Source organism: Dromiciops gliroides, chromosome 2, assembly GCF_019393635.1.
Source record: "Dromiciops gliroides isolate mDroGli1 chromosome 2, mDroGli1.pri, whole genome shotgun sequence".
Lineage (NCBI taxonomy): Eukaryota > Metazoa > Chordata > Mammalia > Microbiotheria > Microbiotheriidae > Dromiciops > Dromiciops gliroides.
This window is the reverse complement of record NC_057862.1, coordinates 158,763,346-158,787,941: the sequence shown is the minus strand read 5'-3', so window position 1 is coordinate 158,787,941 and position 24,596 is coordinate 158,763,346. Positions and strand designations below refer to the sequence as shown.

At 36.9% G+C, this 24,596-nt stretch overlaps 1 protein-coding gene across 2 annotated transcripts in view; it reads left to right on the top strand.

The window, feature by feature from the left end:
• The window catches only part of MINDY2 (MINDY lysine 48 deubiquitinase 2), a 116,377-nt gene extending 93,742 nt beyond the window's left edge, over positions 1-22,635 (top strand). The window contains exons 7-9 of one of the 2 annotated variants that reach the window (XM_043982821.1): positions 8,849-9,022; positions 15,649-15,870; positions 18,240-22,635. In XM_043982821.1, the coding sequence (XP_043838756.1) occupies positions 8,849-9,022; positions 15,649-15,870; positions 18,240-18,371 (528 nt within the window). In that variant the 3' untranslated portion in view covers positions 18,372-22,635. Of the gene's footprint in view, positions 1-8,848; positions 9,023-15,648; positions 15,871-18,236 lie in introns of both variants that reach the window. The other variant, XM_043982820.1, reaches the window with a different exon arrangement.
• Positions 22,636-24,596: the final 1,961 nt, after the last annotated feature.

Below are 24,596 nucleotides of genomic sequence, written 5' to 3'. Positions count from 1 at the left end.
TCCTAGCAGTGGTATTGCTGGGTCAAGGAACCCTTTGCTTTGGACCAAGAAAGGTTCAAGTTTAAAAGCAAACAGCAGGGGACAGTGGATAGAGCACCAGCCCTGGAGTCAGGAGGACCTGAGTTCAAATCCGGCCTCAGACACTTAACACTTACTAGCTGTGTGACCCTGGGCAAGTCACAACCCCAGTTGCCCGACCAAAAAAAAGGCAAACAGCAGTGGTGTGACTCAGAATCCAGAAGCAGAGCAGGACTTCAGTTCCATCTTCTAACCGAGTCTTAAACTTGTAGAGAAATAACCATGGCAAGAATCCCAGACCAAAGGGAAACAAATGATTTTGTCATTCTGAACCAGCAGAACTTTCTAGCTGGCAGGTGGAGCCCAAGTTCAGCAACTTTTGCCCAGACCCAGACCCAGGTCAAGAAATTGCAGAGCTCAGACCAGGGGAACCACCAATCAATCAAACTTTACCCTGAATCAGACTACTTTACCTATTTCTGAGATCCTGAATTAACACAATACTCAATACCCCCAAGAAAATAGCCCAGCCCAGACCTTCTCTCCAAAAGCATGCAGAGTCTCCCTTAATATAAAGTTTAAAGTCAGGAAGTAGACTGGAAAAATTAGAAGAAAAGAAACCAAAGCCACCATAAAGAGGTATTATGATGGCAGGGATGCTCAAACTCAAAAGACAAGAATAAGTCCAAAACATTTATAAGCAAAGCCTCAGAGAAAACCAAGCTTAGATACAAATTCAACTAGAATTCCTGGAAGACATGAAACAAGAGTTTTAAAATGTTTTTGTCAATGAAATAAGAGCATTGTAGGAAAAAATTGGAAAAGAAATGAGAGCTATGGGGGAAAAATTGGAAAGAAAATTAACAGCTTAGAAGAAAAGGTACAAAACCTTGGTCCAAAGAACTAACTCCCTGAAAATTAGAATGGACCAAGTGGAAGCCAGTGACTCTATAAGACAACAAGATTTAAAAAAAAAATTTTTTTTAACTTTTCAGTTGCCTTTATTTCCTGATCTATTTCCTTTTTAAAAAATTTGAAGCTACAAATCTTATAAAAACAAATGTTGAGTGGGCAGCTAGGTGGCACAGTGTATAAAGCACTGGCCCTGGATTCAGGAGGAACTGAGTTCAAATCTGGCCTCAGACACTTGACACTAGCCGTGTGACCCTGGGCAAGTCACTTAACCCTCATTGCCCCGCCCCTCTCCCCCAAAATGTTGAAAACTATCTCTACATGTAACCAGAAAATAATAAAATACTATTATGAAAAAAAAATGTAAACATAATTTTAAAATATTTCTGAGACCCAAGATCTTCATTTTATTCCTGTACCTAAGACTCCATCTAGTTTAAACACAATGAAACTGAACCAAGACTACAAGAATATTTAAAATTAGAAGTTTCTTTCATCAGAGCTATGTTTGAGTAGTGGTGGCAAGTTCTAAAAGCTTTTTTTTGGTGAGGTAATTGGGGTTAAGTGACTTGCCCAGGGTCACACAACTAGTAAGTGTCAAGTGTCTGAGGCCGGATTTGAACTCAGGTCCTCCTGAATCCAGGGCCAGTGCTTTATCCACTGCACCACCTAGCTGCCCCTCTAAAAGCTTTCTGATCTTCATTAAGGGTACTAATGGATTACTATAGTCTCAGATATTTTCACTAAATAAAGTATATGTAGCTCTGCATGCCCCATGGCTTTGTGCTTCCCGTGTTTTCAGTTCCTTATAACCTATTGTCCCAAGGCCCTTGATGGAAAGATCCACATTTTAAGATCCACCACTAAGAAAAGAACCCATTTACAAACAAATTGCTGCCAATATCTCTGGGGAACATACTAGATCTGTTTGAGGGTCTTTTGGCTCTTCTGGTTAGTATAGCTATATGAATGATCCCAGAGACCTATTGCTCTCCCACATGTACAGCAATAAAGATCTTTATTTAGCACCAGACTGAATATTTAGCAAATCTAAAGAAAAACTAGAGTAGGCATTGTCATCCAGCCCATGAAGGCTGAAGCATATGGAAATTAGTTCTGACATCATCTGAGTGCAGGTAATGGCAAAAACTTGCCAGCACATGACCAAAGACACTCCAGAGGCATATAAAGCCTCTAATAGCATTCTGTATGGGAGTTGGGGAGAGGAAGTAAGGAAGCCCAGAGCTCGCCCCACCCTTCCTCTCCTGCTCTGCTCTGTGAAGACAGTTAGAAATGGGAGGGTGGAGACTTGGTACCTCTGAGCCATGTGCTTTGTGCCTGTCTCCCCATGAAAAGTCCAAGGATTTCTTTCATGGTTTCCCTCCCCCCACCCTTCCCTTCCCTTGCTCCTAAATAAACTACCACCTTATTCTAACTAAAAGAAAAGAAAAAGAAATGCGAGGGTGTGATGTCTAGAACAGTCCAACTGAAAATGCTCCAGCAGAATCTAAAGATCCCAGTCCTCTGAACCAGGATGATTACAGGGGCCTGGCAGTAGTATTCAGTACAGACACACCTGCTAAGTTGGAAGCCGTCCAGGTAATAGAGGTCAGGACCAAACACAAGGCCTTGATTATTCTCTATAAGAGTAGAGGAACTGCAGGACCTGCTCTGGCACAAAGCCTTAGATGAAAAACTGACACTAGAGATAGGAGTAAACAGAAGACACTGAATGTTATCAGCCAACATGTATTTGTTAAACATCTACTGCATGCCTGGCACTGTGCTAAGTACCAGGGATAAAAAATGGAAAGGCCATCTCTGCTTTCCAAGAGCTTACAGTTTAATGAGGAAGAGAACATGCAGCTATGTACAAACCAGGATTAATTGTAGATAATCAATGGAGGGAGTACACTAGCACTGGGAAGTTAGCTGAGTTGAAGAAAGGGAAAATTCACAGGTGGAGGTGAGGATAGAGAAAGTTCCAGGCAGCCAGTGAAAATACCCAGAGCTGTGAGGTAGAATCTCCAGTGGGTTTTACATTTGATCCTGGAGGCAGGAGGGAGCCAGCCGGTGGAGGTGATTGAATGGGGTGGAGGGGATGTGACAGGGTCAGTCCTGCATTTTAGGAAGATCATTTTGATAGCTGAGTAGAGCCTGGACTAGATTGACAAAAGATTTAGTCTAGACATGTAGTGATAAGGGCCTCTACCAAAGTGGTTACAGTGAGGAGAGAAAGAATATGTGAGGAGGCAGCTAGGTGGCACAGTGGATAAAGCACCAGCCCTGCATTCAGAAGGACCTGAGTTCAAATTTGGCCTCAGACACTTGACACTTATTAGCTGTGTAGCCCTGGGCAAGTCACTTAACCCTCATTGCCCGCTCCCCCCCAAAAAAAGAATATGTGAGAGATGTTATGCAGGTAGAAATGCCAGAGCTTAGCAACCGAGTAGAAAGAGGAGGTGAGAAGTAGTGAGTAAAAGATAGCTCTGAGGTTGCAAGCCTGGATGACTGGGAATTAGATGGTACCCTCCTGAGTAATTGGGAAGTTAGGAAGAGGGAAAGGTTTGAGGGGGAAAGAAAAGAGTTCAATTTTGGACATTGAGTTTAAGGTGTCTATAAGACATCCAGTTTATAATGTCTACTCAGTTGTTGGAGATGTGAGCAGTGTCAGTTGAGTGGTGAGGTCAGAAACTATACTTCAGAGTTAAGGAGAAAAAAGAGGAGTGCCTGGAAGCATTAAAATTAAATCCTCATGGTGCATTTTCCATGGCAGTCTCACATTTTGAATCACACTCTCAATATAAAACCCTAGACCAAATATGCCTTTCTGAGTCCTTCCTTCATTTAATCGTTGTGTTGCCCTCTACTGCAATTCCCTTCTCATAACCTCTACCCATTTTGTTTGTTTGTTTTGAGGCAATTGGGGTTAAGTGACTTGCCCAGGGTCACACAACTAGTAAGTTTCAAGTGTCTGAGGCCAGATTTAAACTCAGGTCCTCTTGAATCCAGGGCCAGTGTTTTCTCCACTGTGCCACCTAACTGCACCCCATGTAATCTGATATTATCTTCTATTAACTGTTTCATTTATTTTGTTTGCCAAAATAGGTTATAAACTGGGTTAAGAAGGGAGCTGTGTTTTATATTTGTTTAATATCCTGAAATATTATTAGTATTTAAGACAATACCCAGCACAGTGCTACCTAAAGCCAATACTAAGCAAAATTATGAAATATTTGAAATTGTGTGTTAGTTCCCCATCTCTTTTTGTGCCTTTCTCACTCTTCCACATGTTGCTTTCCCTTTTCATTTTTCCAGTGCCTTGATTCAGTTTCTTTCCATCACCATTCCCTATCAGAGCATGTTGTAAGAAAAAGATCTATTTAAATCATTTATATCTTATTATAAACTTGTCTTTGGCTTATTATCTCATTTGGGGTATTTATATTTTAATCCTTAACTCAGATTGTGGCATAAAAAGCCTTGTTGCCCATTAATAAATTTTAGACAATTTTTTTTTTGGTGGGACAGTGGGGGTTAAGTGACTTGCCCAGGGTCACACAGCTAAGTAAGTGTCAAGTGGCTGAGGCTGGATTTGAACTCGGGTCCTCCTGAATCCAGGGCCGGTGCTCTACCCACTGCGCCCCTGTGAATTGGATTTTTAAAAGAAATGATAATTATCTTAATTCCTCTTATTTAAACCTGTCCAAAGCTAATGTTAACATATAAGCCTGTAAAGTCTAAATATCAGACTTGTGATTTTCATGTAGGTTGTAAGTGCTTAACTTAATTATAGCTAATTCTTGATCTTTCTATGGGAATGATAGGAAGAATAAGAAAAGCTCCCCCAAGGCAGGATCTCTTACATAATGCTGAAGATATCGTAGGTTCTCAGAAATACTTGTTTCTTGTATTTTATTCTACAGATTTTTAACTAAGAGCTTCTACTTTTCCCCCTTTTGCCTTTGAACTTTAAGTTTGCTCTTCTCTGTGTCCTAGTGTATCCATTCATGAAAGTACTACATAGCTGCAAAATGGCTAAAATTTGAAATAGCAGAAGGGAAATGGGAAAGTAATGAAGTTAGAAAACATTATTTACTCGCTCCTCAACTCTCGGTGGCATGCCGGGATGTAAAGATAAAACAGATAAAACCTCAGAGATCTTAGGTGCTAAAGTGGAAAATATAAGCTCAATTCCAGAGGGAATGAAAGCAAGAGAGTCAGGGCTAATTCAGGACAAGATGAGGAAATTACATTTGGTATAGTTTGGTTGGAACTCCAAGTAATGAATGTGAAACAGTGTAAAATGAGAGGGGTAGATTGAAGACAAATTGTGGAGGACTGTAATACCACACTAAGGGATTTCTATTTCTTCCTTCTATAGTCACATAGTCTGGCACATAGGGCCAGAAGTTTTTGAACAAGTGAGTGACATGACCAGATCTGTTCATTAAGATTGTTGCTGCAGCTTAATTAGGGATGACCAGTAGAGTGCTGGACTTGGATTCAGGAAAGCCTGGGTTCAGATCTCGCACTTGACACTTGGTAGCAGCGACTATGAGGACAAGTCACTTAACTTCTCCATCCTCAGGCAGCCCTCTAAGATGTATCTACTAAGCTATGGATAGGTAGGTAAGGGGAGTTCTGACACAGATGTACTGACATGAAGGACAGCTTGGTCAAAAGAGGCAGTGACACCGGAGACAGGGAAAAGAGTTAGGCCTTTATAGTCCAGAGAGCTGATGAGGACTTGAAGTAGTTGTGTTGGTAAGAAGAGAAAATTAGACTTAAGAGGGATATGGTTGGTAGATAGATAGATAGACAGAGAAAATAGATATAGATATGGATGTAGATAGTTATTATAAACTTGAAGGAAGCACCTTGTATATCCCTGGGACTGTGCTAAATACTTTACAAATATTAGTTCATTGATTCTCTACAACCCTGGGTGACAGGTGCTATTATTACCCCCATTTTACAAGACTTGCCCAGAGTCACACAGCTAGTATATGACTGAATCAGAATTTGAATTCAGATTAGTCAGTCAATAGACATTTATTAAGCACCTCTTTGTGCCAGGCATCGCGCTAAGTTCTGGGGATACAAATATGAAAAAGAAAAGATAGCCCCTGCCCTCCAGAAGATTCCAGTTTAATGGGGGAAGACAACATATAAAAGGAAGCTGAAAGGGGAGGAGGGGCAGTAAAAGGTACCCAGCATGGGGGCAAAATGGAGTCCAGTCCGAAGGATGGCAAGCTGAGGAAGCAAAGAGATAGCTCAGCTGAAAACCCTCTTTGAAAAGGAGCTTCAGGAGTTTTTTGTCTTCTAGTCAGAGGAACAGAGGATACTGATAAGGTCTAAATAGCAAAGTTGATGCATTCTCAAAGGATCCTTGGTTTCCTGATAATGAGATTTCCAGAAGCCATGGTGGAATCCAGTCCAAGGAGTGAAGGTGGTAGGAAATGACTTGCCCAGGGTCACACAGGTAATACATGTCTGAGGCTGGATTTGAACTCAAATCTTCCTGATTCCAAGCCCAGACTACAAACCACTGCACAACAAACTTGAACATTTCAACCTATAAAGAATAGAAAAAGAGGGTTTTTTAAAGAACCATGAATTTTCTGTTATGTACAACTTGCTTTTAAAGTATATATTAGCATGATAGTATCAACACTGCCCTCCTTGTGTTCCTATCTACTCTCCTCCCTTACAATTCTCGCCCCATATAAAAACCCTAACTTGTAAAAAAAAATAGTCAAGCAAACAGATTAACACATTGGCAGTGTGTGAAAACATAGGTCTCATTCTGTACCTCTAGTCCATCACTTCTCTGCCAGAAGATGGGAAACATGCATCATCAGTCTTCTGGAGTTGAAATGCTGAGTCAAATGGTGTCCAAAGTTTAGTGATTTGGGGGGTTATAATTCTAAATTGCTTTCCACGGTGATAGGACTATGAAGTTATAAAATTGATAAGACTTAGCAGATACAGAGGATGAGGGAAGAGTCAAAGATGACTGAAGTTTTTAGTCTGAGTGTCTGAGAAGATGATGGTGCCATCAACAAAAATATACATATCAGAAGCACATGCAGATTTTAAGGAAACCTGAGGAATTCCCTTTTGGAATTCTTTAATTTGGGGTTCCATTGGAACATTTCACTTAGAGCAGAAAATAGGCATTTGAAAACATGCCTTTGGAGCTTTAGAAAAGATTGGAGATAGAGAATCAAATTTCAGATTTGGAAGAGATCCCCCAACGCCATCTACTTCAGTCTGTATCTGAATAAAAATCCCCTCACATAAAAAGCAAGTGGCCATAAGTCTTTTAATAATGGAGGACAAGGAGGGGCAGCTAGGTGGCGCAGTGGATAGAGCACCGGCCCTGGAGTCAGGAGTACCTGAGTTCAAATCCGGCCTCAGACACTTAATACTTACTAGCTGTGTGACCCGGGGCAAGTCACTTAACCCCAATTGCCTCACTGAAAAAAAAAAAAAAAAAAGAAAGAATAATGGAGGACAAGGGGCAGCTAGATGACACAGTGGATAAAGCACCAGCCCTAGATTCAGGAGGACATAAGTTCAAATTCAACCTCAGGCACTTGACATTAGCTGTGTGACCCTGGGCAAGTCACTTAACACTCATTGCCCCGCTCCCCCACCCACCCAAATAGAAGCCTTAAAATAATGGAGGACGAAATATCCTATGAGGCATCCCACCCTGTTTTTGTATAAGTTGTTAAGAAACGTTTCCTTGTATCACACTGAAATTCACCTGTCTACCAATTGTTCTTATTGCTACAAGTCTGCCTCTAAGACTAAATAAAATAGTTCTTACCTCTCCTTCAGGTGTTAGCCTTTCAGATACTAATTACAGTTATGTTACCCCAAGCCCTCTCTTCTTTAGACTAAAGATCCCTAGAACTTTCCAATGATCTTCCTACAGTGTGATTTTGAGGCCTTCCTTATTCTAGTCACCTTTTTCCTCTGAATGGTTTCTTAGCATGTGTAAATATAGATTTGGAGGGGAAAAAGAGAAAGATGGGGAAAAACAGTCTCTATTAAGTACACCCTTTGTGCCAGATACTGTTAGGTAAATACAGAGATAAACAAAAGTGAAGTGTTATCTGTTCTCAGAATGCTGGAATTCCACTGGATTCATGAAATTTGTAAGGCATTTGCATAAAAATCATAACTGAAGTTGTAGGAATAGATGAAATCAACCTAGAGAGAATATGTTGAAAGGAGATAAAGGTATCAAACCTTAGGGAATTATCCATATTTAAGGGAATATGAAGGGGCAGGAGCTTAAGGAGAGAGGGTTTAGAAAGGTAGGAGAATCACCAGAGGTAGTCTTCCTAAAAAGTTAAAAAAGGAGTATAATTTTATTGATAACTATCTTAGCTCTTCAGTTTCTGTTATGACAGCTTCTCACATTTTACCTGGCATTTTTTTATAGCACTTTCGGGGTTTTTTTTGTTTTTTGTTTTTTTTTAGTGAGGCAATTGGGGTTAAGTGACTTGCCCAGGGTCACACAGCTAGTAAGTGTCAAGTGTCTGAGGCCAGATTTGAACTCAGGTACTCCTGACTCCAGGGCCAGTGCTCTATCCACTGCATCATCTAGCTGCCCCTTTTACAGCACTTTCGTAATTGATGATGTGATATTCCTCCAAATGTATATTAATTGGATATAACAAATAAGAGCTTCTAATTCTGTTTATGCCGAAATGTATTAGTTTAAAACTAGTATAGCAGGATTCAGAAGATTATACAAACAGATTTTTCCGGCATTCTGACTAAATGCTATGAAGATATCAAATCATCAAATCATCAAACCAAACCTCAAAATTCCTCCAAAATACTATGCTAAATAACGTTTGTCACTTTAACTTTTTATTCTTTCCTTGCTTTTATTAAGGGTCAACTATATTTGCTGGTAACTGACCAGGGCTTTCTTACCGAAGAAAAAGTTGTTTGGGAAAGTCTACATAATGTAGATGGCGATGGAAATTTCTGTGACTCAGAATTCCGTCTGAGGCCTCCCTCAGATCCAGAAACTGTATATAGAGGGCAACAAGACCAGATTGATCAGGTAAGTCAACTTTTTAAAAATACCCATTTCATTCAGAAATTAGCATGTTTCTAAAGTGTTTCTTTTCAACTAAGATTTAATTCATTAATATAGTGCTGAGAAGTTAATTTACTTACCTGTCACTTGGATTACTAACTTATTTCTGAATTGCAATTAGAAATAGTAAACTTGATTGAGGGGAGGAAGAAACATGAAGTAGTAGAAATTTATTTTAACATCTCTGCTTAAGCTTCTGAGTATCCACATGTCTGCTAAGGCCTTTTATAACCCCACCAGCAGTAGCTTCTAGCACCTTTTTCTTACAAATTAGCTCATATTTATTTGGTGTATACATATTATCCCCCCTGATAGAATGTGAGTCTTTGAAGACAAGAACTTTTTCATTTTTGTCTTTATATTCCCAGGACCTGACACAGAAAAAATACTTAATGCTTACTGATGGATGTTAGCTACAATTTAATTATAGTGAGGTGGATTCAGAACTTCCATCCCTGCTACTATTGTTATATATCTGTTTTTTCTAACCTTTTATAGCTAAATTCCTTGAAAAGGTCATCTATAGCAGATGCTTCTACTTTCTCTCTTCTTAACCCCTTACAATCTGGCTTCAAATATCATTCCACAGAAACTGCTCTTTCCAAAGTTACTAGTTATCTCTTTTTTTGTCCTTTTTATTTATTTGTTTGTTTATTTATTTATTTATTTATTTATTTATTTTTGCGGGGCAGTGAGGGTTGAGTGACTTGCCCAGGGTCATACAGCTAGTAAGTGTCAAGTGTCTGAGGATAGATTTGAACTCAGGTCCTCCTGAATCCAGGGCCTGTGCTTTATCCACTGTGCCACCTAGCTACCTCCCCCTCGCCCCCTCCCAGTTATCTCTTAATTGCCAAATCTTTTGACTTTTTCTCAATTCTCAATCTCTTCAACCTCTTTGCGGCCTTTGACACTATTGACCATTCTCTCTTCTTAGATACTTTCTTTTCTATAGGTTTTCAGTATGCCACCCTTCCCTGGTTCTCCTACTACCTATCAAACCACTTCTTCTTAGTCTCTTTTACTGGATCTTCATCCAGATCATTTCTTTATCTTAGAACCTCAGGATTCTGTCCTGGGTCCTCTTTTTTTCCTCCTTCTATACTATTTCCTTTGGTGATATCATCTGCTTCCATGAATCTAATTACCATCTCAGTGCTGATCATTCTCAAATCTACCTATCCTGATATTCCTTCTCTGCTGACTTTCCAAGTCTCACGTCTCCAAATGCCTTTCAGATATCTCAAACTGGATGTCCAATAGACATCTTACATTCAACATGTCCAAAACTGGACTCATCATCTTTCCCCCCAAATCCTTCCCCTCTCCTGCCTTCCTTATTCCTATAAAGAGTAACGCCGTTTTCCTATGTCCTCAACCTTGCAACCTAGATGACATCCTCAATTCCTCATTATCCCTCCCTTATCACTCCCTGTACATGCAAGCTGTTGCCAAGGGCTGTCAATTTCACCTTTGCAACATCTCTCAAATAGGTCCCTTTTCTCTTCTGGCAGGGCCAGCACGCTGGTGTAGGTCCTCATCATCTCATGCTTGGGCTATTGCAATAGTCTTCTGGTGGGTCTGCCTACCTCAAGTTCTCCCCATTTCAGTCCATCCTCCATTCAGCCACCAAAGTGATTTTTCTAAAGCACAGGTCTGGCCAGGTCAGCCCCCACTCCCCATTCAGTGAATTCCACTGACTCTCTATGGCTTCCATACCAAATAGAAAATCCTCTATTTGGCATTCAGTACTCCTCTTCATAATCTAGCCCCCTTCTATGTACAGCTTACTCTTTGCCACATACTCTTCAATCCAGTTACACTGGCTTTCATGCTGTTCTTGAATGAGACATTCCATCTCTCTCTTAGCACTGGGCACTTTTCATTCCCCCATGCCTGGAGTGCTCTCCTGCTTCAACTCCAACTATTGCCTTCCCTGACTTCAAGTGCCAAATAAAATTTCATCTTCTATAGGAAGTCTTTCCCTGCCTCTCTCAAAGACAGTACCTTCTCTCTCTTAGTTATTTCCTGTTTATCCTGTATGTGGCTTATTTGTATATATTTGTTTGTTGTCTCCCCCATTAGATTGTGAGCTTCCTTGATGGCTGGGACTGACTGCCTCTTTTTGTATCCTCAACACTTAGTACATTGCCCGGTTCATGATAGACACTTAATCAATGTTTATTGCTTGACTGACATTAAATGGCTAGAACTACAGAGTAATAATCAGTTCTTTGATGTCAGCTTAAAAGGCTATTTCCAGTGGAATGTCTCAGGGATGTGCGCCTGACTATTTTTTTTCTCTTGTAAATATTCCTTTATTTAAAGTTTTGCATTCCAAATTTTATTCCTCTTCCCCGAGGCAGTAAGCAATCAGATATAGGTTATAGATGCGCAATTATGTAAAATCCACATTGGTCATTTTATACAAGAAAACTTGAATAAAAGAAAACAATGAAAGAAAGTGAAAAATAGCATGCTTCAGTCTGTGTTTCATCAATGTCATGTCTTTCTTTGGAGGTAGATAGTATGCTTCATTATTAGCCCTTTAGAATTGTCTTGGACCATTCATTGTATTGCTGAGAATAGTTAAGTCATTCACAGTCTTCATCAAACAATATTACTGTCCCTATGTACAACATTCTCTTGGTTCTGCTCATTTCACTGTACATGAGTACATGCAAGTTTTTCTAGGTTTTTCTGAAATCATCCTGCTTGTCATTTCTTATAGCACAATGATATTCCATTACCATCATATACCACAGCTTCTTAAGCCATTCTCCAATTGTTGGGCATTCCTTTGATTTCCAATTCTTAGCCTCTACAAAAAGAACTACTATAAACATTTTTGTACAAATAGGTCTTTTTCCCTTTTGGGGGATGTCTTTGGGATTTAAACCTTGCAGTGGTATTCGTGCCTGATTATTTACTGTTTATCATTTTTATAAATGAATAGAGGTCAAGACAGCAAGCTTTTATCAAACACCTTTTCTGTGCCAGGCATTGTACTAATAACCTGCAGTGTAGAGAATGGCAAAAACAGTCCCTGTTCTCTAGGATCTCACAGTTCAATGTATGAGACAACTTGCAAACAGCTATGTACAGACAAGATAGATGCTGGATAAAGTGTACATTACCACAGAGAGATAAAGGCAAAAAATCATGTGTGTACCAAATTTGCAGATAACATATAGCTGGGATAAGAGCCAGGATTCAAAATGATTTTGATAGGCTGGAACATTGAAACAAAATGAATAAGATAATGTGATTTAAGAGGAATAAATGTAGTTTTACACTTTTGTTTTTAAAAATCAACTTCATGGGGCAGCTAGGTGATGCAGTGGATAAAGCACCGGCCCTGGAGTCAGGAGTACCTGAGTACAAATCCAGCCTCAGACTCTTAACACTTACTAGCTGTGTGACCCTGGGCAAGTCACTTAACCCTAATTGCCTCACCAAAAAAAAAAAAAATCAACTTCACAAATAACAAGATTAGGGAAGAATGGTTTGATGGTTCATCTAAAAGAACTCTTAGAGTCTTATTGGACTGCAAGTTCATGAGAGTCAGCAGTACAAATATGTCATACAAGAAAGCTAAGCAACAGTTTAGCAACATTAATTTGGTAATTAACCTTTCCTAATTAGTCTTAAGTTGTGACAAATATTAACTACATCAATTTATTCTTTCAAATACTATCTTAAAATAAGCTCAGGAAGTCCCATGTCAATTTCTTATGTTTTGTTCAGCATTTTTTTAATAGCATCATTTCCCTATTGAATCCTTCCTTGTTAACAAAGAAAACAGTTAATGAAAAAAACAACAACAACAACAAAAAGACCAATTTTGACCACATATTCAACATTCCACATTGTTAGTACACCTTACCTTTCTACTTCATTAAGCAAAATGTATTTCAGCATTTTTTTTCTGAAGCCAAAATTGAATTGAGTTCAGCTATTAATATGAGTTTGAGAATCTCTTACTGTCGATTTCATTTACATTATGCAAGTGTGATTTTAAACTTCCTCTTTTTTCCTTTTTTTTTTTGCGGGGCAATTAGAGTTAAGTGACTTGTCCAAGGTCACACAGCTAGTAAGTGTCAAGTGTCTGAGGATGGATTTGAACTCAGGTCCTCCTGAATCCAGGGCTGGTGCTCTATCCACTGCACCACCTAGCTGCCCACTCAATGAAGTTTAAAATCGGGGGCAGTTAGGTGACTCAGTGGATAAAGCACCGGCCAGCTACTTCTGCTAGATTACTGGTGAGTTTTGGTTTGGGTTTTTTTTGGGGGGGGGCAGAATCCATCTTAAGAGTATTTTATTTTTTCCAATTACATGCAAATATAGCTTTCAACATTCATTTTTGTAAGATTTTGAGTTCCAAATTTTTCTTCCTCCCTCCCTAAGACAGCAAGCAATCTGATATAGGTTATATCAGATTATATATCATATGTCATATATAGGTTATATACATTATAATCATGTTAAATATTTCTACATTGGTCATGTTGTGAAAGAAGAATCAGAACAAAAGGGAAAAACCACAAGAAAGAAAAAACAAATAAGTGAAAACGATCTGTATTGGGGCAGCTAGGTGGCGCAGTGGATAGAGCACCAGCCCTGGATTCAGGAGTACCTGAGTTCAAATCCGGCCTCAGACACTTAACACTTACTAGCTGTGTGACTCTGGGCTAGTCACTTAACCCCAATTGCCTCACTAAAAAAAAAAAAAAGTTTATTAAAAAAAAAGAAAAAGAAAATGATCTGTATTCAGACTTCATAGTTCTTTTCCTGACTGTGGAGATCATTTCCATCATGAGTCTTTTGGAATTGTCTTAGATCATGGCATTGCTGAGAGGAGCTAAGTATATCATATTTGATCATTGCGCAGTGTTGCTGTTATTGTGTTAAGTGTTCTCCTGGTCCTGCCCACCTTAGGCTAAATTAGAAGAGGAAATTCGGAGTCAGGAAGATTGGCTTGGCTTAAATAGCTATTGTATTTTAGGTGTGGGGTAACTGCAGTTGAGCTCAGGTAGTATTTGATGGAAGGACATAGCTTTGAGAAATATACCAGAGAAAAAATATAGAGAAAAAAGAAGTTGTATTTTCTGTCATTCAAGACAGAAATGTTACCACTACAATTTTCATCATTATAAACATGTTGTACTGTAAGAGCTTCATAATATATTCTTTTGCCTACTTAGTACCTTTTGGATATATATACAACATCTGGGATATCATCTCCTCACTAATACATACTTCTATTGAAGCTCCCACTCCAATACCTCAGCATGTTGTGGATGGGACACAGAGTTCTCTAAGTTCTCAGGAGAGCCAAACCTACCAAGCTAAAAGAGACTTGTTTCAGATGCATCCTCCTTGATCTTCCTGCAACTTTGGACCCTGGTGATCACCCTTTACTTCCTTGAGTTCAAAGATACCACCCTTCTAGTTCTGCTTCCTCACTAACCATTCCTTGCTTTTCTCCTTTATTGGTTCCTCATCCTGAGCCCTGAAAGTGCACGTTCCCCAAGGTTCTACCCTTGATGCTATTCTTTTCTCTCTTTGCTCTTTCCTTTGACAAGCTCATTCATTCCTGAAATTTCACTTAGGACCTCTCTACAGGTGACTCCAAGAACTTATTTCCTCATATCTTCCCTAATATCTTCCAAATTCTATGTGCATTAATTCTGTTTATTACTTTTCTGCTTTAAAAAAAAAAGAAGAAGAAGAAGGGGGCAGCTAGGTGGAGCAGAAGATAAAGCACTGGCCCTGGATTCAGGAGTACCTGAGTTCAAATCCAGTCTCAGACACTTGACACTTACTAGCTGTGTGACCCTGGGCAAGTCACTTAATGCTCATTGCCCCACCAAAAACAAAACAAAACAAACAAAAGAAAATAACTTCAGTGCCTATTCTTTACTGTCTTTATCTCTTATTATTCTAACATATCACACCGAATACTTTATTTAATCTATGCATCAGCCAAACTGGCCTGTTCTCTATTCCTTAGATTGTTTGCTTTTATGTTTTTATATTTTACCCATTCCTTGAGACTAGAATTTTCTCCCTCTACCTGTTCTCATTGAATTGCTGTTCATCTCTTAAATCCCAGCTTAGTACCACCACTTCCATGAAATATTTCCCACTCACACCTTGCCATTAGGCTTCAGACTGCTTTATTTTGCATTTACAACTTGTTTTTCTGTATTATAGTTTTATATATATATATATATATATATATATATATATATATATATATATATATCATATCCTACTAATAGACTATAAACTTAAGGAGGTCATAGACTAAGTTTTATCTAAATTTCGAATACCTTCTCTGGCACCTTAGCCCAGTGCTTTGTATTTTACTTTTCATTTACAATATATTATCGTATTACAAAATTTATTCCCCAAACTTAGTTTATATAAAACTGTTATTCATGTTATTTATTCATGTCCAACTGGTTTTCTTTCCAAGGAATCAGATTTTGGGGACATGACCCTATTCATAGGCTGATCTATATTTCAATTAATACACAGTTAAATCCCAGGAAAATTTCATAGCTAAAAATGATAATTTTTTCTATTAGGACTATTATGTGGCCTTGTCTCTACAACAAGAACAGCAGAGCCAAGAGATCAATTGGGAACAAATCCCAGAAGGAATCAGTGATCTGGAACTAGCCAAGAAACTCCAAGAGGAAGAAGATAGACGGGCTTCTCAATATTATCAGGAACAAGAGCAAGCAGCAGCAGCTGCAGCCGCAGCCACAGCCACAGCTGCAGCCGCAGCCGCTGCTACACAAGCCCAGGTAAAAAAAAAATAATTAAAGAAAAAAGTTTCCTGGGTTTTTTTAAAAAGTATGATTAGAACTTTTAGTGAGGGGGAGAAAATATCTCACTTGAGAAAATAAGTTTTAGGCTTTAGTTTTCAATTTAGTCAGCATCTAATTAAGCATCACAGGTTATTGATTCTATACCATACTGAACACTAAAATCATTATCAGAAATCCTCCTTTCAGGGGGGCAGCTAGGTGGCACAGTGGATAAGGTACTGGCCCTGAATTCAGGAGGACCTGAGTTCAAATCCAGCCTCAGACACTTGACACTTGCTAGCTGTGTGAGCCTGGGCAAGTCACATAACCTGCATTGCCTGAAAAAAAAGAAAAAAAAATCCTCCTTTCCTGAAATTATTTGTCAGATTATATTCTGCTTCATAAATGATCTCTCAGAAAAGCAATGATGTTAATTATGCCTTTGGGGCTAGTTCCATTGGAAAGTGTATCTTGTCAGCTAATTGTACTATAAATCTAGAAGTCCTCTTAAAATTCAGTTGGTAAAACTTTTTTCAATATTTTCTTTATAACTACAGATTTAAATGTTAAAATCTACTGGATTATTACTCTTAATTAGCCTTTTCTTTCATACAAATGTCACTTCTTTTCTAGTTATAGTGCCTTTAATATTCTAATGGGTGTTTTATTTGCACTTAGAGTAGGGGTTCTTAGCCTGGGGTCTCTGAATTTGTCTTTTGTTTTGTTCTGGTTTTTACATTTTGATAACTGCATTCCACTGAAATTGGTTTCCTTTATAATCCTGTGCATTTTATTTTAAGCATTTAAAAACATTCTGAATAGGGGCCATATGTTTCATCATATTGCCAAAGAGATCCATGACACAAAAAGGGTTAACTCCTCATTTAGAGGGTGTCCTTTTGAAATGTTTTATGTTAGCAAGTGGAAAAAAAAACTGACTCCTATTTATTCTTTTACTGGGGCAATAAAATAACTGTTGTAAAAGGTTGAGGTGATACTAAAAGAATTGAACTAACGTTCAATAATTATTTCCTTAAATTTGGACTTTTGTGTAGGAAATGTTTTTGTGGCACATCACCTGAATTCAGTAGCAATCCTGGTAATTAAGTATTAAAGATAATTATTTGGATAACTTCATTTAAATTCTGTTATTTATTATTTCAAATATATTTTATTAATGCAAGCTATCACAAAATAACTGTTTTTTAAAAATATGTTAATTATATATTATAACTATATTTAAATATATTATACATTATAATAATCTCATTATATTACTTTGAGGATCCTGATATAACTTACACCCAAAAGGCAAAATTTAAACTAGAATACATATGTTCTAGCTAAAGTTAACTCTAAATAAAGTCTCAAGAAAGGGACCATTCTTGTCCTGTGGCTCCCATTATAAAATTAGAGCTACATTTTTATTAGAAAAAGTTACTGGAGGGGGCAGCTAGGTGGCACAGTGGTTAAAGTGCTGGCCCTGCATTCAGGAGTACCTGAGTTCAAATGTGGCCTCAGATACTTGACACTTACTAGCTGCGTGACCCTGGACAAGTCACTTAACCCCCATTGCCCTGCCCCCCCCCAAAAAAAAGTTACTAGATATAGTTAAAAACTTTTTAAATTGAAGGGTAAAAGTTGTGTCATTTGCTAGGCATTGAAATAAATAGTCTTGCTTGCTATACATCTCAAATCCCATGTAGTTCGTTTTTCCTTGTAACACTTTCCAAGTTCAGAAATTTCTGCCCCTGCAAGCATCCTATCATCCTTCTAGATCAAAAAAATTTCTAGATTTCCTTGCGATTTGATTACTAGGCAATTATAGTTCCCAGAACTTTTCTTGTATCTTTTTCTCTTTTTAAAAACGAATTTACAATAAAGCAAAGTTGGGTTAGCATGGCTTTTGGGTATGTGTGTGTATGTATACACATATGTCCAGATATACATGCATACATATAAATACATTGTACACATGCATACATGTATCTATACGCATGTTTATATGTGTGTGTGCATGTGTGCACATGTATACATAGATAGATAAACACCTTCCAACATTGGAAGTACTCCAGCCTAAAAAATTGTTTAAATGTATAGTTTGGGATTGTGTAAAACAAGTTAGTCTCATGCTTATTATTAGTTCTTTAATTTGGAATTCTTACTTTGTTCACTTACTTAAAATGAGGCATGCTTTATCTAAGAAGAGGTAATTATACAAATTTTGCTACAGTATCTGTCAATATCTTATGATTCCTTTAATGACTTCTTTCACTGTTGTGATTTTTTTCAAGATTATCACTTAACATAATTAATATATCCTTCCATGCTTTATTTTTAATCTTTTTGTTTTTTAATTAAAGCAGGGCCAGCCAGCACAAGTAACTGCCTCTCCATTAAGTGGAAGACAATCTGGGAGTAATGAACGGAAACGCAAAGAACCTCGGGAAAAAGACAAAGAAAAGGAAAAGGAGAAAAATAGTTGTGTCATTCTGTAACAGGTGTTGGATTCTGTTGGAGCCAAGTACTTGCCCTGAGAAACAAAACCATGGGATGAAAGGAAGAAAAACCGTTCCATACCGTCTGTGCCTGATTACCCAGCGGATTTTGTTCGTCTTTTAAAAGGAAGAAGTTGCTACTTAGTTACAATCAGACTCAGAGTTGCACAGTGCACTCGTTATGAGCTGGAATTCCTTGTTACAAGTTGGAAGTGTCTGTATCATCCATCATGAAAAATACCGCACTTTGTAGTTGAACATGCAAATCACAGCAAGTTTTGTGTCATAGTGACATTTTGTTACTCATCAGTTAGTAAGCTATAGCATCTTCTGTTCTAACAATGAAAGGAGATAATTGGTTTTGTTAGATTCCTTCCTGAAATCAAAATATCAGAATAATTTTTAAAAATTAATTTCAAGGATTTATTTATGACCAATGTAAAAACATTGTTGCCTGTAAGAAGCTAGGCCTTTCACTTAAGTGCTCATTGCTTCAAATATTGGAATTTTTTTTAAACCTACATGTATATATTAGGACTTTACCACCATTACCCCATAAATACCTTTACCTCTTCTTGAAGAACATGTTCATTTTAGTTACCATCTCTTTGAGGATTAAGAATGGAGCCTCATTTGATTAAAATGGGGGGGAGGGTGGTCAAAATAAAGATCTGTAATCCTTTTTCCCACAATAGACAAGTGGGTATAATATTAATACTCTTATTCTGTCAGGATAGATAGAAATGATTTTATAGTTATGTGAAAGTTTATTGTTTTGGTTTGGCTTAGCATTCGTTATTATAGGTAAATTGGACCACACAATTCTTACTTAGTGACCATGTGATAAGCAACTAGTGGGAGGAAACTAGAATGTATAATAATAGTGTTGTAAAAATGCAAATGTAGGAATCCAGAATTAACTAATATCTGCCTTTTTTCATAAAAACCTTGAACCTTAACACTAAGATTATGTCCACTTGCCCATTTAAGCAAGTAAATTAAATATAAATATTTTTTTAAAATCACGAATAAACAAAAAGCACACTTCAGAATGGGATTTTAAGAGGTCCAGATGTTCTTTTAGTCTGATGGAAAGGCACTCATTTGTAATATCACTGTCTTATTTCAGCCAATAGGTTAGAATTTGGGGAAACTTATGTAGAAGCAATCAGATTTTCTAATTTATGGGAACCAAATAAATATGTAAATCTAATAATCTTTATAGGATTCAGAAAGAATATTTGTTGAACTTTATTATGAGGGAACCATAAATTCTCCTGTATTTCCAGATACAATTAAGAAAATAATTATCTTAATAGTCTTTTTGATAAGCTTTCTATGTAGCAGTTTATTTTAGTCATTTTGGAAAAAATTGTTGCTGCTCCAGAAAGTGTTGTGATTCCCAATCTAAGCCTAGGTAAGTACATTTACTTAAGAACACCATAAATTGTTCTAGGCATCCATCTGGAAAATAACTTTTCTGGTTTGGGATGACGATAGACTGCTTAAAAGTAGTCTAGAATTTTAATGATGACTCCTTTAGCTACTACTATGATCAAAAACCAAGTGTAATATAATTTCTTATAGAAAAAGTAGAATTTTATTTATGGATGGAATAATTAGACAAAGTCCAGGGTTAAGCTGAATCATTATATCCCTCTATATTGCTTATCTGTTGTACATTACAGAGTTGACCATACCTTCAACTTTGCTATACTAACGAACAGTTGAAGATCCCATTTTGGACATAAAACTTTGATATACATTGTTTTTTGGATCTCTTGATAATTGTTGGCAATTAATCATACATTGATGACCTAATAAAATGTATGACATCATTCTTTGTAGAAGCAAACAAATTAACTTCCATCCCAATACTGAAGCTGTCAAATTTATGCTTGATAATAGACTAACAAACACCGTGATTTATTTTCTTTACCCAAAAGAGATCATACCAGTTGGAGTGACAAATTAAAAACAAGAAATTAAAGAAAATCCAATCCATAACTAATGCAGATTGTCCCACAGTCATGTACTTAAATTTATTTATTGCTTTTGAAAAAATAAATGTGTAAAAGTTAATCATTATCTTCTAGTTGTTTCCAAAGATAATACTGCCATCCTGTATTCCCACTGAAAAATTATTCACTTAAACCAGCACTGTTAATATCAGAGCAATCTCAATGTATAATTATAAGAAAATACTGAAAATTTTAATGTATTTGTTAATACCACAGTTTTATATATAGTATTTCCAGGTCTTTCTTACATTCCTGAAATTCAGTTTGATGTATTAAGGGTAATAATGATTAAAAAAAGTTCTTTTTGATTATTATAGAAAGTAAAGGGGAAAAAATAATGTCCTGTGCCATTAAAAAAAAAACCCTTTCAGATATTTTTATTTCCCTTCAATGAAGAGGTTATCAAGAATTTCAGAGCAACTCTAGCTTACTTTTCAATATTTTGTATTTTTCTCCACAGATTATTAGTATTCAGACATTGAGTTGCTGGTTTGCGTGTCTTTTGCATTTGATAGTTGTATATTGTAGTATTTCCCTGACAGCCTGAACTTGTAGTGACTGAAATTCAATATCCTCTGTGGGTTACATCTTAAGAGAATAACACGTTTAGTTTCTGATACTCACAGAGTCTAATCTGCATACAGGAAATCTTTATCATCTGGCAAAAGAGGCAGGGCAGGGAATGGACACAGGAGCTGGACTGTCTTACATGCAGACTTCCTGCACTTGGCTCCTCCCACCGAGTGATGCAATGCAGACAGCAGTGCTTCAAGGTTTTATGTGTATGTTGCAAGCATTTAAATTTACTTTATAGTTTTATCTTTAAGAATCCGTTACATGTTTATGTATATATGTGCATACATGTGTGTGTACATGCATACATCTCATGCTACTCTACACCCAGAGAAGCTCAAGTACAAACTGCAGTAAACATCATAATTCACTGGCTAATATTTATGTCAGTTACACCCCCTGCTTGGGAAGTGAGCATTTCTATGTGAGAGATGAGTATAGTTAGAGTGAAGCTTCAGTTTACGGCTAGAATTTGGAGTGTATCATTATCCCTGTTGCATATTCTGTGCCCTTCGCTTTTTGTCCTGTCTTATGGACAGAACTCTTCCCTTTTAGTTCCAATTTGCTCAAATTTGTTAATATTAGATTAGCTGGCTGATCAACATTAGTCACTTCAGACTTAAAAGCCATAACACGATTACGTGAATTGTTTGTTTTGTTTCCAAGCATTTTGTTTCTGAGTTGTGAATCAGGGCTCTACTCACCTAGGGACAGAGGGCCTTATTGTGTAAGCAAGTTTAAGAAAATCTGTACAGAAAGTTGAACATAGACTGGGGAAACAATGACAAGTGGATTTCATTAAAGTGGTAGTACACAGAAATGTCATAAAACTGCAGGAAAAAAATTCGTGATAGGAGAATTTCCAGAGCAATGCTTAAGCAGTCATAACTTTTAGTAAAATACATTTTGTACTGCCTTTCAAGTGCTTTGTTTTAATGTTTTCCTGTTTGATGTGCCAGGTGATTCAAAGCCCACAAAAAGGAAGGCTTATATGCTTTATATCTGAGTTCTCTGTTAGCCACATAGTAGCTTAATTAAAGATCTGATGTTAAAACTTGCTAGTATCTGATATAATTTAATAAACCATACAAGGTATCTGTACAATTTTGTAGTAGAGAAGGAGTAGCTTAGTCTTTAACAGAGCTGAAAATCTAGAGTCCTGAGGTGTGTTGGTTCTAAAAGGTAGCCTCCTACCTTTCTTTGGTCAAGTAGATAAACTTCCTGTGCCTCAGTTTTAATCTGTAAATGGAAACAATCCTTGTTTGTCTTTTGGACCCATGAATAAATGGCACAGTATAAGCACAAGGTATTATTTATAGTAGTCACATGTATTGTACACTTTTAACTGAAATGCATTCTGAGAACCATTTTCCATTCAACCATGTCATTTTGAAGTAAAATTGCTTGCTAAAAGATTTGTTTCCAGGTCAGCTTTTCTGTGTAGTCATATGTGTTGTACTATCTTCTCTTGTTAAAATGTGGCATCTCCCTAAAGTATTTTTCAGAATGCTTTTATACTGTGAAGGGTGCAGTAAGAGATTGGTCCTGTCAAAACAGGGGTATCTGGTGGAAAACTTTTAGCAACCTATTTTTTATTCAAATCTCTTTCGTAGATTAAAAACAAATTTTTAATTATGTAAACCTGCTGTCCAGTGAAATAAAGTCATCAAGATGAAAGTATGTGTATATGAATTTTTGTATAAATGGAAAGACAACTATCTCTTTCCACTTAGAATCCTTTGGGGATGTGTCTGCCCCATATTCTTCAAGTGTTCTCATTCTCACTGGTATGTCTAATGATTGGTGTACAATGTTATTTAATAAAGTGTGGTTAAATTCCTGGGGTTTTTTTGTAAGTGACTGCAGATAAAAAAAACAACTTAATGGAATCTGATAGTTCTTGCTGAATCCTTTAACTAAGCCAAATAAGTCATCATTCAATGAATTTCTAAGCTAAAATGTAATTTTCCTTAGCCCTTATACAAAATTATAATTTGATATCCCAATGTGACTCCTACTATTAATGCCAGTTTAATGTTTGGCATCCTTAGACATGTGGAAAAAACTTAAATTATAAAGAGGATTAGGTGTTTAAAATACATATCTATATCTACATAGATAATATATAGTCTGCTCTATCCACAATGAGAAATATAATAGTAATATTTGTTTAGATAGCAGTTGACCAAAGCAGATGACTTTCTATAAAGTAGCACTAATAAAAATATTTTTTTCAATTTTTAATTAGGGACTATCTGATCAAAACAAAACTTCTGAACATATTATGGTGATTGAATGATCTAGGATAAAAAACACTGTACCAAATTGTTGGACATTAGAATTTTTTAGTTTAAATCTGGTATTGAGATTCAAATTAATGCATCATTTAGTTAATATTGATATTGATAGGAATTTGGACTTAAAAAGAACCTTTTCTTTCAACTTCTTACTTCTAAGCAGTCTGTGCCCCTTCTCGTCATAAATTAGACTGAGAAACAAAGAAGGGAAGAGTTGCAGGACTACAAATTTAAAATCAGGCTCAGATATCTCTGCTATTATCCTGAAAATTATCTACACTTACTTGCCTTATATAAAGCTACAAGAGCTTGGTACCCTGCTGCTATAGGCAGGAAATTCAGATACCAGTGCAGGAGTAAAAAGTTTAAGCATTTAACCACTCACCATGAACAAAAAGTATAGTGTCATTTTACTCAAAATAAATCAGAAGCATAATTAATAGTGAACATTTCTGTTGGACCTCAATACTGTTTCTGTAACTATCTTGGAGTTTTTTCAATTAGCAACAAACTTTATATTCATCTTTACTTGAAAAAACCCCAAAACACTGCTTTTTGATCAGGGATGCTGCCTTTACCTTAAAGTTAGAGGAAAATGTGGTAAATATTTTTTGAAAGTTGATCCCAGTTAGGCTTGAAGGGCTCTTTTTTTCCCTTTTGTGTTTAAAGGTAAATGCAGAAAACTTTTATAAGTTTTTGTTTCATTTTGGTTTGGGGTTTTTTTAAACTACAGAATTTAAAGAGGCAATTAGTCTTGGGGCACAGTAGCTAGAGCATTTTCCTCTAAGTGTTCTAATTAATGGAATATATTTTAAGACTGACTGTCCTTAATGTGTGAAGGACACTCCACAGTCTAAACCACTGGTTTATCAAATTCAGTTTTAATATATGAAGTAATCACTCTGTAATCATCTACATGACCCAATTCCACAGGCCCTGAGTTAATGTGTTTCAGCAAAATAATATTGACTCTGAGATCAGATATATCCTCACAGATCTATCCCTAAATCTTTGAAATTCAAAGAAAAGTCATTTTGTTTAAAGTTTTTCCTTCTGTAGGACACTTGCAAATTTGCTATGACACACTTTAAGGAGTACAAGATGGGATGAAAAAGAGGGAGTGAAAAAGTGAGGGATGGAGTGGAAAGGGAATAGTTGCATTTTTTTCTCCCATCTCTCCAATCAGTTCACTTAGATTTAGAAGCTTCAGTGATATACCAAGGAGAGGAGAGGGGGCCTTTCTGGTTACACAAGCCACCATCCATTTCTCAAAGCTGTTAGAATTTACAATATTCAGGTCAAAATAACCATTTATTGTTCCTCCCCCCAACTCC